Genomic DNA, 12,650 nt, shown 5'->3' on the forward strand with positions numbered 1-12,650 from the left:
GCTCACGGCGCCCTCTGTTGCCAAGTGAGCGCACGTGCAGCCACCAGCACATAAACTGAGCAGCATCTGCAGGAGTCTGTGCACATCTGGGCACTGTTGACTACTGGCAAGCAGAACATTGTCTCAATTAGGCTGATTGTGCACGAGCGCATGTGCGTGCACGCGTGGACATAAACAACAACACACAGAGAGAGAGAGAGAGATAGGGAAAGGGAGAGCTGGCATACATGGAGACGGAGGGAGGGATCAGCTGTATTGACAAATAAAAAACAGCTGACAGTTGTTTTTACGAGACAATATAGGCCTGTAGTCTGGGAAACACACCAGCGTGCTTTGATACATCAGGATCATCGAAGTAACCCAGGATTTGCACAGATACTGGGAAGATCCCATTTAGGCGGGAGCCCACAGAGCCATCTTAGTTTTATTTTGTCCTCCTTTTCATTGGCTTGTTACTGGTTGGAGGGAATCGGTGTGTGTGTGTGTGTGCACTGTACTTACGCAACAGCGAGCTTCTGTCGGCGGCGGGTTCGCGAGGCAAGGACGAAATTAAAGCAGGCATTTTTGTATTCCATTTTTGTCTAATCCCACTGATTTCTGAGGGGATTACCGGACCAATCATGACTGAGAGACCGCTGGCTCGCCTGACACTGCTCGGACTGGGAGCTCTGCAGACAGTGAGTGGAAACACAACCTAGGATGTGGAGAAATCTTCTTTTATTTGATTTTGATTTTGATTTTTTTTTATCCCGCGGGGACAGTTGCTTGTTCTTCTTGCTCATGCTGTGAACCGACCTGAGGATTCATGCAGCCATATCTGGCGCAGGTTCTTTTTTTTTAGGGCAACTTTAATTTGTGCAGCTGAGTCACAATTTATGGCAACTTTCTCATGATGGTCAACGCTGGAGTTGTGTTTTGAAGTCCTCACGAAATATCCAGGTACACTGCTCGTTGTGTGTGTCAGCTTTTTAATAATAGATGGCTAATCTGTCTTATGTGAGCGTGTCGAGAAGTTACTTTGTTCATGTTGTTAATTATATATGTTAGATTGGCTTGCATGTGGCTGATTTGCATATTTACTGACAGTATGTGACACAAGCTTTCAAAATAGTTTAATTTCCTAATGCTGAAATATTACTCAGAATGCTTTCTCAGTTTGTTTTTTGTTTTTTTCTACAGAATGAATGACACATTTCCAGTTAACATGTCAGTTTAATATTGATTTTTGCTTGACAAATAGACAAATATTCAGATATGATATTGCTTATTTGTGTAGAGTCTCAGTTGCAGGCAGCAGTTGCTTATTCTCGTTCTAAAGGATTATCCCGTGCCCTGCAAAGTAATCAGTGGATAAGGCAACGTGACTGAATCCCCATTACATATCTCATACCTGGTACATCAGAAATAAAGTTACAGAGATGTAGAGCAGATGTAAGAGGGATGGTTTGGTCTTTATTGTGTATGAAAAAAACGGTAACATTTTGCTCCTTGTCTTTAGAATCTGTCTGGACTCTTTTGTGCATGACCAGCTCATGGAGGAAGAGAAAGACTCTGAAAACATCCCTGCAAAATCCAGTTCCCCTTTACCCACCGGGATCCCCATCAACTGGGGCCTCATCACCGGCCCGGTCCCCGAGCCCGTTTTCCCGACACCCTCTTTGAACGCCTCACTCCCTCCTTCTCAGAGTTCGGCCGTGCACGCGCTCCAGACCAAGGTGAAGTCTCTCACACAGAGAAGGACAAGAGGGAGAGACAGAGAGCGAGACAGAGAAAGGTTGGACCCAGATGTGCCGGTGAGCAGCCCAGTTGGGCAGATTTCCTCTGAGGTCCTTCTCAGACAGCGTCCCAGAGCCAAAGGTCAGCTACCTCTTCCTGCTTCCGCCTGGCGATCAGGTGCTGCAAAGGTCTTAAGCAGCAGTGATGAAGAGGAGGAAGTAGAGGTGCTGGTGAGGTTGGAGATCCACAGTCCTCCGGCTGAAGCACAAACAGAGCAGAGTGGAGAGGAGACTGAAGAAAAGACATCAGACAAAAATGAAGGCCAGGTCAGTTTTCAGACTGAGCAGCCTTGTGGACTCAGGGAGGGCACCAGTCTGGAGAGTCTTCTGTCTTCTGACAACTCAAGCAGCAGTAAGGATGACCCGTCCACTCCTCCTCCTCTACCTGTGCTCTCCTCCACTCCTGCTGCCGCCTCTGCTTCTACAACACCTTCGACTTCTTCCTCTTCAACGAGACACTGGGCACCTCCGAAGGGCTTCTGGAGAGTAGCGCGACCAGAGACATTGCTCCTTAATGGCGTGGGCCCTCACAGCACATCCTCCACTTTACCTCTGAAGGACTACACTCAGATAGACGCACTGGCAGAAGCTCAGAGGAAGACTAAACCGGCCGAAACGGGCAGCAGGAATGACGTGGGAGCTGCGGCGGAAGAATGCGAAGCATCGTCAGAAATCAAACACTCGGATAGTGTGGAGTGCTACCTGGACAGGTGTGAGCAGAAGGAGACGGACATGGGCGATCCCAGCAGAGAGCTGTGCAGTTCAGACAGCTGGGAGAGCATGTGTTCACAAAGCAGCGTGCTCTGTGCTGATGAGAGGGTGAAGGTGAAGGAACGGGCCTATGCAAAGTTAAGGGAAAGACAACAGAACTGCAGGGAGGAGAGAGAACAACATGGAGGAGAAAGTGCTGGTTATTATGGAGACACAGCACACAGAGTGGAGCAGAAAGGTAAGTTTCTTGTGGGGAAATAACATATTTTTAACATCAAATGTAGAAACCATAAAGGTTAGAATAGAATAGAATAGAATAGAATAGAATAGAATAGAATAGAATAGAATAGAATAGAATAGAATAGAATAGAATGCCTTTATTGTCACTATACACATGTACAATGAGATTAAGAGCAACTTCTTCAGTGCAATGTAGAATAAAGAACAAAATAAACAGCAAAAAATAAAAAAATAGAAGAGATTTAAATATGAAATAAGTTAAAAGTCACTCTTCACCATCTTAAAGTGGTTTCAGTACGAGTTTGTTTAGGAACAGATGTCTGAAAGTGTGACGCCTCTCAACATGCTATAAAACTCTAAATATGGCCAATGCAACATATTATTTCAACAAAAAATAATCAAGGGACAAGCAAAAACACATTCAGATACACTTGAGATGATGCATCATACAGGCTGAGTCAAGGCTTGGATTATTATTTATTTTTTATTTTTTTGTACAAGTGGCTTAGTCACAGCTCTTGATTATCTCTTGTAACTTCCAGTCGAATACCGTAAGCTGGATATTACTGAAACTACAGTTTGTGCAGCAGTTCAGAAGCTCAGGTGGCGTGTTGGCATTTTGAATGGAAACAGAAGATTTAGTCCCTTTTGCATATTTTATCCCCAACGACATCCCAAAGCTTTATAAAACTTTTTAACCACATTCCCTTCTCGGAGTGCTCCCCAGCAGTCGCGGCCATTCAAAGCGTTTTACACAAGCCTTTGTCTGTCTAGCATGTTGTGTTGAAATGCTGCATGTAACCTGGCTGATTCCCAGTGCCGAACAGATGTCAGATGTGCAGATGTGCATGAGGGTGTTGCTATTATTAGCAGTCGGAGCCGTGGGGGGAGTGTCCCAGCCTTTGTATCTCTGACTGTGTTTTAATGGATGCTTGTAATATGACAGATTAAGTATTTTCCCGCGCAGTGTATCTGCAATATCATATATGTGTGCCGTGTGTTTGTGTTTTGAGTGTGTGGTCGAGGCTGAGTGTGAGACATGCAGGTAAGTCCGTGATAATGAGGTGATTTTTTTCCCCTCTTGTCTCTGGGAAATCTGCTTTTATCTCTTAGCGGTTGCATAATCTGTGTGTTTTTTTTTTGTTTTTTTTTCTGAGTTACATTAAGGATCAGTCGGGGATAACCTATGAGAATGTCACGGAATCTAATGGTATGAAGGTTTATGAAAATCCTTATGATCATACACGGACCGAATCACTTTAACACCCAGATGTCTGTGTAGGTCACATCACTGCCGGTGGCTCTCTTGGCAGCTGTGTTTGCCCCCACGCAGACGCTAAATAAGAACTGAACATCGCTGTGAATAAATGTGCTATCTGAATAAAGGCTAGAGATCCTTTTAAAAAAAAAAACTTTTTAATGTGGATTATATTCTGTTCACATCTGCTCAGATCTGTTCTTTTTCTGCCTGTTTCATGCTGGTTGCAGGTGCCCACGGTGTTCTGGACAGCTCAGACTCAGTCATTCTTGCTCAGGAACTTGAACCCTACTTAAGGTGAGCAATGCAACGGCTTGGCAGGGGTGGTGATATATTACCCCTATGGACTATTTATACCCTCGCCTCATAAATTTCACTTTCATAACTCCACTTGTGGCAATCTGGAGGCAATTTTTTGAAGCAACTGCAGTGCCAAACGAGTTGTGCACAGTCACACAAGCATTGTGAAAGCAGGACGAGGTGAGAGGTACTGTGCATAGAAAATAGAATATATTCAAAAGAAAAATACATGAATAACAGTATGAGGAAGATATTTTATCCAAATAGGATTATAAAATGGAGCTCTTTTTTGCAAGAGATTTGCAGCCTTTTTATTGTTAAAAAATATAAAAATCCTTGAAGCAGTCATACTTTAAGTTTGAAAACCAAATAAGCTGAAACTTAGCAACAAAAAAAACTAAATTCCCAGTTTTTCAACACAGAGTTTGACCCATGCGATGGTGGCACAGAGGGTATTATTTTAACCGTCGCTTCAAACTGCAAAATGAAACAGCTGCACGTGACATACCAAGAGTGGGTGCTAATTATACCGTGTATGTCACTGCTGGAACTAAACACTTACAAAGTGTAATCTATTGAAACACAATGTGTTCTCGTCTTGACACACAGGAGAGAATGAATCACGCTCAGGCCACTGCAAGGATAATCCACACGGCTAGTATATCATGCTATCTTTATCACTGGGCCAGGGGATAAAGACAAGTACAGACGATGAAGCACAATGCAGAGCAGCTTAGCTACTGGGCATAAGGATAGATGGATGGGTGGCGTTTCTCGTTGCTGCTCACTGCCGTGGCCACGCCCCGGTCTATCTATCTGATATTACATAAGACAGCTTAGGAAGACGCAGCTTGATTCACTCCGTGTTAAGTCAATCTGCGGGGAATATGATGTTGCCGGATATTTCTCGACACAAAATAAGCTTTGCATATTTGAACACTTCATTAAATATTCAGTTTACTCAAACCCAGATGACGATACAGTCTAATGCACTCAACTCTATCCATCCCCTTGCTGTTACTTAAATGATTTATCTCTGTACTCATTTGCATCTTTCTTTCTCTATTTCTCGATCATCAGGTCACTGCTTGTAATCAGCGATGAACTACCTCTAAGCCCAAGACACGAGCAGGCCAAACGTCTTCTGGAGCGAGCCAGACTCAAAGCTCGCTCCAACCACGTTAAAGGCGACCGACCCAGCAGACGCTCTCATTCTGATCAGAGAGCCTCAGTGTAAGCTGGATAAAAAATGCCTATGTGTGCTTTAACTTCTTCTACATGTTCAGAAGTTACATTTTAAAGTGTATGACCTATGTTTATGCAGTTTTGCATAATGTGTGCATGGATTTGAATTGGGGGTGTGACAAAAAAAAAAAAAGTTCTCTTTGCAGTTTTTTGTATGTTTTCTGCTTACCACTTAGCTTTCACCCTCACGTCCCTCTTTGCTATTCAGAAAACTTCCTCTCTCCTGCTTTGTCTATCGTTCTCTTGCACTTGGCCTGTTTTGGCAACGTTAATGTTGCATAACTGACAATAAGTTAAAGCTTCGAAACCTGACCGTGCTTTGTAATTACAAACACAACGCGGACAAAATGTTAAAATGTTTGGTTTTTATTCTGTTTATGTAATAGTTCATACATAATGCAGTTTTGCCCCTGAAATCCCCTTTCAACAGCTGGAAGAGTTCACTTAGTTTAGGATTAGGAGTATTTGCAATGGATCCTACAGTCATGGCTGCACAACAAGCCTGGTCTGTGACAGGCGTGGCCACTACGTGTACAGTATGTTTTATTAAAGTAACATTAACATTATGTAAATGTTATTTTATTTAGAAAATGAATGAGTGGCGACTAGAGCAGTTTAGCATTCTATGTCAGTGTAGTTTGACATTGAGAAATGACTGTGATTCAACTTTCTTTTTTACTTTAATTTGACTTCACTTTCATAATATGCAAGTGTGCACAGTGACAAATCTCTGCTGCTTTGCAATGTCTGTAATATGCACGTGTCTGGTGTTTCCTGCAGAAAGAAGCAGCAGGTTGAATCTCCCAGTCCGACAAGAGTGCAGAAAGCTGTTCAAACCAAAGAAGACCTTCCGCCTCAAACTGCATCTGGTCCCCTCCTCGTCCCCACTCAGAGAGACACTTCCCCCGGTGACTCTGGAGGTCGATCCAGGCGGTACGGTTGTTCGCCCACCCGTGTGCGCTTTGAGGACGAATCAGAGAAAGAGGCAGAGTCTCGTTACCTGGATAGAGTGAGACAGCGTGGAAGGCCTGGGATGCCCAAATCCAAGAGTAAAGAAAGCAACACAGATTCTAGCAGCAGCGGCTCAGAGAGAAGCAGAAGCCACAGAAGCGTGTCTATGCCTTCTTCACAGAAGCAGGAAGACGTGGGTGTTAGTGTTGAAACCACAACAGTCATTAAAGAGATAATAGTGCTGGTGAAGAAATGTGAGGCATGCGGCTCCGTAGTCAGGGAACCTCAACCAGTCTCCTCACCTTCAGATCCACAAAACGCTGAGCCACTGCCGTCTGGAAACCCTGAAGAGCCACGGGGGAAAGCACCTCCTCGCCATGCGCCTTCGAACAAAGCGGAGGCAAGCACTCGTCCCAAAGCTCCTCTTACTGTCACCTTTGTCGGAGCTTACGTGCTGGGGGAAAATAAAGAAAGCAGCACAGGGTGGAAGTCGTCAGGGTTTGGGAAGCTTAGGAGACGGAGTAGAAAAGGAGAAAGTCGGTTGGAGTCTGGACACGGCCCCTACGGCCCGTCATGGGCTCAGCGGCGTAACTCAAATCCAAGGAATAGGGTCAACCTGAGCAGAGCTGTTTCATTTGCTCCTGGGAGCCCTATTGCTCTGGAGCCACGTCTGTTGGAAGCATCTGGAGGACTACGGGAGTCACCTCCTCCATCGCTGCCCATCAAGTCAGCGCTGAAGTCGAGCTCAAGAAATCGCTCTGCCGCAGGTCAGTCCTCGGTTCAGTTCCAGGTGGCCTCAAGTCAGGGAGGAGAGAGCGGATCTCAGTCCCTCCTGGACTCTCCAGAGTCAAGAAGGGAGTCTCCAGTGTCTTTAACCCAGGGGGCGGCTGCAGCTAGCAGCTCAGTGCCCTGTATCCGGCCTTCCACTCTGAGGTACTCCGCTGCTAGACTCCCCACAGACCTGCCAGCTGCTGAACTCTGGGACGCCACTCCAGACGGAGCAGGTGAGTGGTCACTGGGGATGAGAACAGCCTGTAGTAGCTCTCAGTGCTTGTGGAGGACAGTGTAGAGATGTGTGAAGCTGCATTTTATCCTCTTTATGTTAGATTGAATGGTAATCTTTCACATGAGTGGATATTGTGGAAAAACAGCTACAGGAGAAGTCCTCAAATCCTGTCATATCAGGAATAATGGAATGTAAAAACATACTGTTCAAAGTAAAAGTCCTGCAATCAGAAGTTTACATTAGTAGCAGCACAGAAGTATTATCAGCACAATATCCTACATTTTCAAAAGCAATGTTATATTATTACACATAATATAATTTTTTATTATTATTGTAGTAACACAGTCAACATTTTTATGCTTGTGAGATGGAACTAATTCTAGTTCATTTGTATACTAAGGGTGTTTTAGTTTCTAATTTAAGATAAAGACATTTTATGAGTAAATGAAGATTCTTTATCTGCAAAGTAATTGTGTTATTCCGTCTTAAATCATCGGGGGTGTTCTACTCAACCATCTATGATTTGCTTAAAACTTTTTATCATAAACTATGGATATATAAAATATTATCTGTGAAACTTTAGATTGATATATTTAGGACTTTCTGAGATAATGTTTAGATAAAATTTTCTTGTCAAACCACTTTCAGCAAATGAAATTTATGTTTGGGTGACAATATCTCAGGAATTAGTAAAGATAAAATCATGACATTTTCAATGTTATTTCTCATTGTGCCATTGTTTCAGAATGTAATGAGGCTGTTATTCAAAAAAATAATTATCTTAGTTATATTTGGAGAACCGTTTTGAAACTGCAGAGCTCTGTTCTACTTGGATGAGACCATCTACCAGTACTTTTGTTTTGTGGTAAAACTTGTCATACCTGCTCAATCAGCTATGAAAGTTAAACAAAAGACAATTTCATATTTAAATAGTGTTCTGTTTGTTATGTTTTGCATTATTGTGACGTGCAACTACATATGATTCAGAAAACATCACTAATTAACTTTTTCATTATCTATTTCTTTTTTAATGCGTGTTTGAAGATGGGACTTTACATGACAGCTTCGTTTTTTTACATTTAAACTCACGTAGATTATTTAATCTGCTTAGATTCTGAATCAATGACGTGATTAGAAATAACTGTGAAAATCCTTGGCTTTCATCTTTAATAGTTTCTAGGATATTTAACCATAGTCTCAAATTTTAATGTGCGAAAAACAAAAAAACTTGCTGAAAGTGGGTCAATGGGCAATTTTTTAAAAAAAAAGTTTTTAGCAGATCGATGAAATTTCGCAAATGTCTATCAATATCTACATTTTATGATATTACATTTTCATGCAAATCAGTGATGATGGAGCAGAAATTGTTCTAAACATTTAATGATTTGAGAAATAATTGCCCAGTTGTAGCTCTAACTGTCAAATAAACAGTGGGGGGGAAAATGATGTGTCTGTCTGATCTATAGTGGAAAGGAAGTGTAAAGTAGAATTTTGTGTTACTTTATACTTCTCAGGTGAAGTACAGATACCTAAAACAATACTTGAGCAGAGTACTCACATAAATTTACTAGTTGCTTCAGTACAGCTATGACTTTCTGTTAGCAGGTCTGAGTGGAGACGCTGGTCCTGGTTCAGAGAGCCGTGCTCTGCGGGGCCTGGCCATGTCTCGGGCTGAAGATCTCAGAGCTGAGCTGCTGAGAGCTGAACATCTGAAAGCTGAGGCCATATGGGAGGAAAACACTGACGGGTCCAGGTAAGCCAAGAAAACAAGATAATAAATCCTTACCCCACCAACACTGTTCCTTGATGACCTGAGCGTGCCAGTCGCAGCAGAAACCCACTGTCCACAGGATGTTATTGTTGCAGATATTTTGCAAATACAAAGACAACCCTGCCCTCTTTTGGTAATGAGAAGCTACAGTCATTAAAGTCATTTATACGAGAACCATCAGCAAAGTGTGCATAAACAGTTAAAGCATCCCTATCCCACACGTGTTGAATGGTCGTTCAGTTTGACATGTACCTGTTTCTGCATTACTACATTACTACTACATTACTGTCCAGTTATTTAAAGCACATTTATCACTTTCCTTCTACAGAAAGGTGGATGGACGGCCCAAGCTCTTCCTGCGTCGCTTCTTTTCTTCCATCGGCCTGAACAGCGTTGGTCGACTTGTGAAAGGAGCCCGCTCCAGTAGCATGGAACAGCTCAGCATCCCCACAGCCCCCCGGGCGAGCTCAGCTTCACCGAGCCCGACGCGCAGACCTCAGCCCACCATCCGCATACAGAGGACGCCCTCACTGCAGACGCTGCACACGGTCAGCAACGCTTTCTGTGTTTTAGTCAGGACTGCTGCGCTGCTCTGCCATTGTATTCTCTTCATTTATGCATCAAATAAATGTGATTTTTTTTTACACCAAAAGGGGAGGCAGTTGAGAGAATCAATATAATTTAGGTGTCTTTAAAGTTCCACTTCTCCCTGAAGAAAGTTTCAAGCTTAAAAAGTGAACTGCAGCAGTCTTAACCAAAGCGTTACCAACCTCATTGCCTGACACTTGGAGCACAAATTTAAAGTTATGTGTCGTATTGCACTTTGTATCTTAGCCAACTTTGTTGTCCTCTTTACTGCTTAAGAATACTCTAAACAGGATTAAACCCCTTCCTGCTCCAGCCAATCACAACCTGCATTAGCATAATATGTGTATGTGTGTGGTTTTTTTTTTTTGTGCTGCCAAACAGGCTCTTGATAGTTTTACAGGGGTGGCAAAGACAAAGCATTACAGTTCCAAAAGCTGTTCTGGTGAATTTTTGCCAGTATGACAATTTGTTACAGTGCCACTCATTTGCCACTAGGTGCTGCCACTGGCCCAACTGCGTAAAGCCTCCTCTGTGCAGAGTTTAGAGAGAAGAACAGAGCGCTCAACAATACTTGGAGAGGTGCAGATACCGTATGGCCTGGCACCCAGGTAGGTATCAAAAACAAATAAATTAGAGAAAAACAGACCAACAAAGAGGGATGACTGATGAATATATAAAAAACACCAAATTGTACATTGTTTTACTTAATAAATATATTTTGTACCAGCTTTACTAAAATAATGCATTTCTGCCTCTACAGCCCTGATAGCCCTCAGCTCGACCTTCACCGGGCACTCAGCGTTGAAGATGTACTCTCCTCGAGGATGGTGCGTCCCGTTGGCCGGGTCACGCAGGCTTTCCCTGATGGAACTCTCCTCCTGGAGCTCATCAAACCCCCAAACGGTCCTTTTGGTTTCGTCATTTCAAGAGGCAAAGGTCGACCAGACACAGGTGATTTATTTCAATCTGTGTTTTCTTTGTGAACTCTAAAATCTGGAGTTTGACTTTGCAGTTACAGGGTTGGTTTAATGCCCAACAGTCAAACTAGTGGTCTGAGAATAGAATAGAATTCACTGCATCCTCTCTTATTTCATTTTCTGATAACACAATCCCCTCCTTGTGTCTCCTGCTTGCAGGTGTTTATGTTGAGAAAGTGGGCGACGGTGGTGGTGAAGGCCCGTACATCGGCCTCCTCGGCATCGGTGATGAAATTCTGCAGGTGAACGGGGAGGCCGTGGCTGGACTCAGCTTGGACCAGGTGACGCGGCTCATGACCCGGGAGAGCACCGCTTCCCTTCGGATCATGCCGGCCCGACGAATTCAACGCTGACAGGCACGGACAGACCTGGCACGCCGCCCCCCACTCTCTCTCTCTCTCGGATAGTAACTGACCACTCCAGACACAACGGATTGACTGTAACATATAGATGTGACATATAGTCCAGTGCAGCTTCACACACGCTTACATGCAACAACAGGGTTAGAGGTTCAGTTTTCATAATGCAAACCAATGCTAGATGATGTGCCACTGCAAGTGTAGCAAAAATAACCAAATTACAAAACCAAACAGCAGTACCAATGATAGTTAGAAACTCAGAATATATTTCTAATCAGTAGTTAGAACAATTAAAATCCAGCACAGTTAGTTTTTTATAGCCAGATTTAGATGAATAGGGAAAGATTTATACAACCCCATTGTTATTTCTTTAAATCACACAATGTATGGCGTCCTAAATTCTCTACAACATATTTTAAAATTGTGTAAATTGTCATGTTGTATATTTTTTCACGTGATCTTTAGGGATGTGCCACATGTTAGCATGAGCCCTCCTCGCTAAAGAACTCTGTGCACAAGCAAGGAAAAAAAGAAAAAAAGCATTTATCATATTTGTTTTCAGTGCATCAGCGTCTGCACGGTCCCTTCCTTATGCTTGTGCTGTGTCACCTGTTCTCTATGAACTCGATGCCCACATGCTTCTAAATAAAAAGTGTTTCATTTTGTCAAACTTTTCATCCTGGAATGCAGTCGGTTAATTAAATAATCATCCACATGGTGTTGCATCCCTTCAAATGGGCATCATTTGACATTTGGACTTCTTGATTCTAGAGGTTTATTAGGATCATTGATTTGCACATTTTAAATCAGAAATTTGGATTTAAAAAAACAAATAGGGTTCAATGACAGCTTCATTGGAGGATGCTTAGCTATTTAAAAAAAAAAAAAAGTTCAGAGGGATTATTTCAAGGAAATCTGTTAAGCACAGGATGTAGGTCGTGACTTCTGCTTCAGCGTGACTGTTTTAAGGTCGTGACTGATCATCGTGGGATTTGAAAACGGGATTTTTCGAGATTTCCCGTCTATCTATCTATCTATCTATCTATCTATCTATCGATCGATCTATCTATAGAGGATTGGTTGATTGTTCCATTTCATAAATGACTTGACTGGAAAAAAAACAGTGTTTAGGATCCGTTATTAGGATGTACCTGCTGCCATTGAGGCTGTCCTGAACGGGTTCTGATAGCATGTCACCGTTGATGCTCGGCTCTTTTATCTGATGCGACCAGAAGCCGATACGCTTTTATCTCCCTGAGCCATGACTCCCACCGCGGACCCCCGGGGAGGGAAGAACCGTCGGCCAAGCCCCCCCATCACCACCACCACCACCGACGCAAACAGTGACACACACAAAAGCACATTTAATAATATTATTATTATATATTTATGCATTAACCGATAAAGAAATCACATTTAATTAAGGCATCGTCATCATAATTACACCTCCTCGTTATTATTATTATTTT

General features: G+C 42.9%; 1 protein-coding gene across 1 annotated transcript; it reads left to right on the forward strand.

Annotated features, from left to right (window-relative positions):
* Nucleotides 1–428: 428 nt before the first annotated feature.
* On the forward strand, nucleotides 429–11,856 carry si:ch211-13f8.1 (probable GPI-anchored adhesin-like protein PGA55). The gene is made up of 10 exons (XM_008292532.1): nucleotides 429–939; nucleotides 1,499–2,724; nucleotides 4,215–4,281; nucleotides 5,365–5,517; nucleotides 6,310–7,484; nucleotides 9,089–9,239; nucleotides 9,586–9,805; nucleotides 10,341–10,453; nucleotides 10,606–10,796; nucleotides 10,982–11,856. Exons 2-10 carry the CDS (start codon nucleotides 1,533–1,535, stop codon nucleotides 11,173–11,175), a joined length of 3,456 nt encoding a protein of 1,151 aa, XP_008290754.1. The 5' UTR covers nucleotides 429–939; nucleotides 1,499–1,532; the 3' UTR covers nucleotides 11,176–11,856.
* The last annotated feature ends 794 nt before the right edge of the window (nucleotides 11,857–12,650 follow it).

The sequence above is a fragment of the Stegastes partitus genome, unplaced genomic scaffold (assembly GCF_000690725.1).
Source record: "Stegastes partitus isolate 25-593 unplaced genomic scaffold, Stegastes_partitus-1.0.2 Scaffold815, whole genome shotgun sequence".
Classification (NCBI taxonomy): Eukaryota; Metazoa; Chordata; class Actinopteri; family Pomacentridae; genus Stegastes; species Stegastes partitus.

Coding starts and splice junctions, on each gene's coding strand:
- si:ch211-13f8.1 (XM_008292532.1), top strand. CDS start 1,533: ATGGAGGAAGAGAAAGACTCTGAAAACATCCCTGCAAAATCCAGTTCC. Junction 7,485..9,088: donor CGCCACTCCAGACGGAGCAG/GTGAGTGGTCAC, acceptor ACTTTCTGTTAG/CAGGTCTGAGTGGAGACGCT. Junction 10,797..10,981: donor CAAAGGTCGACCAGACACAG/GTGATTTATTTC, acceptor TCCTGCTTGCAG/GTGTTTATGTTGAGAAAGTG.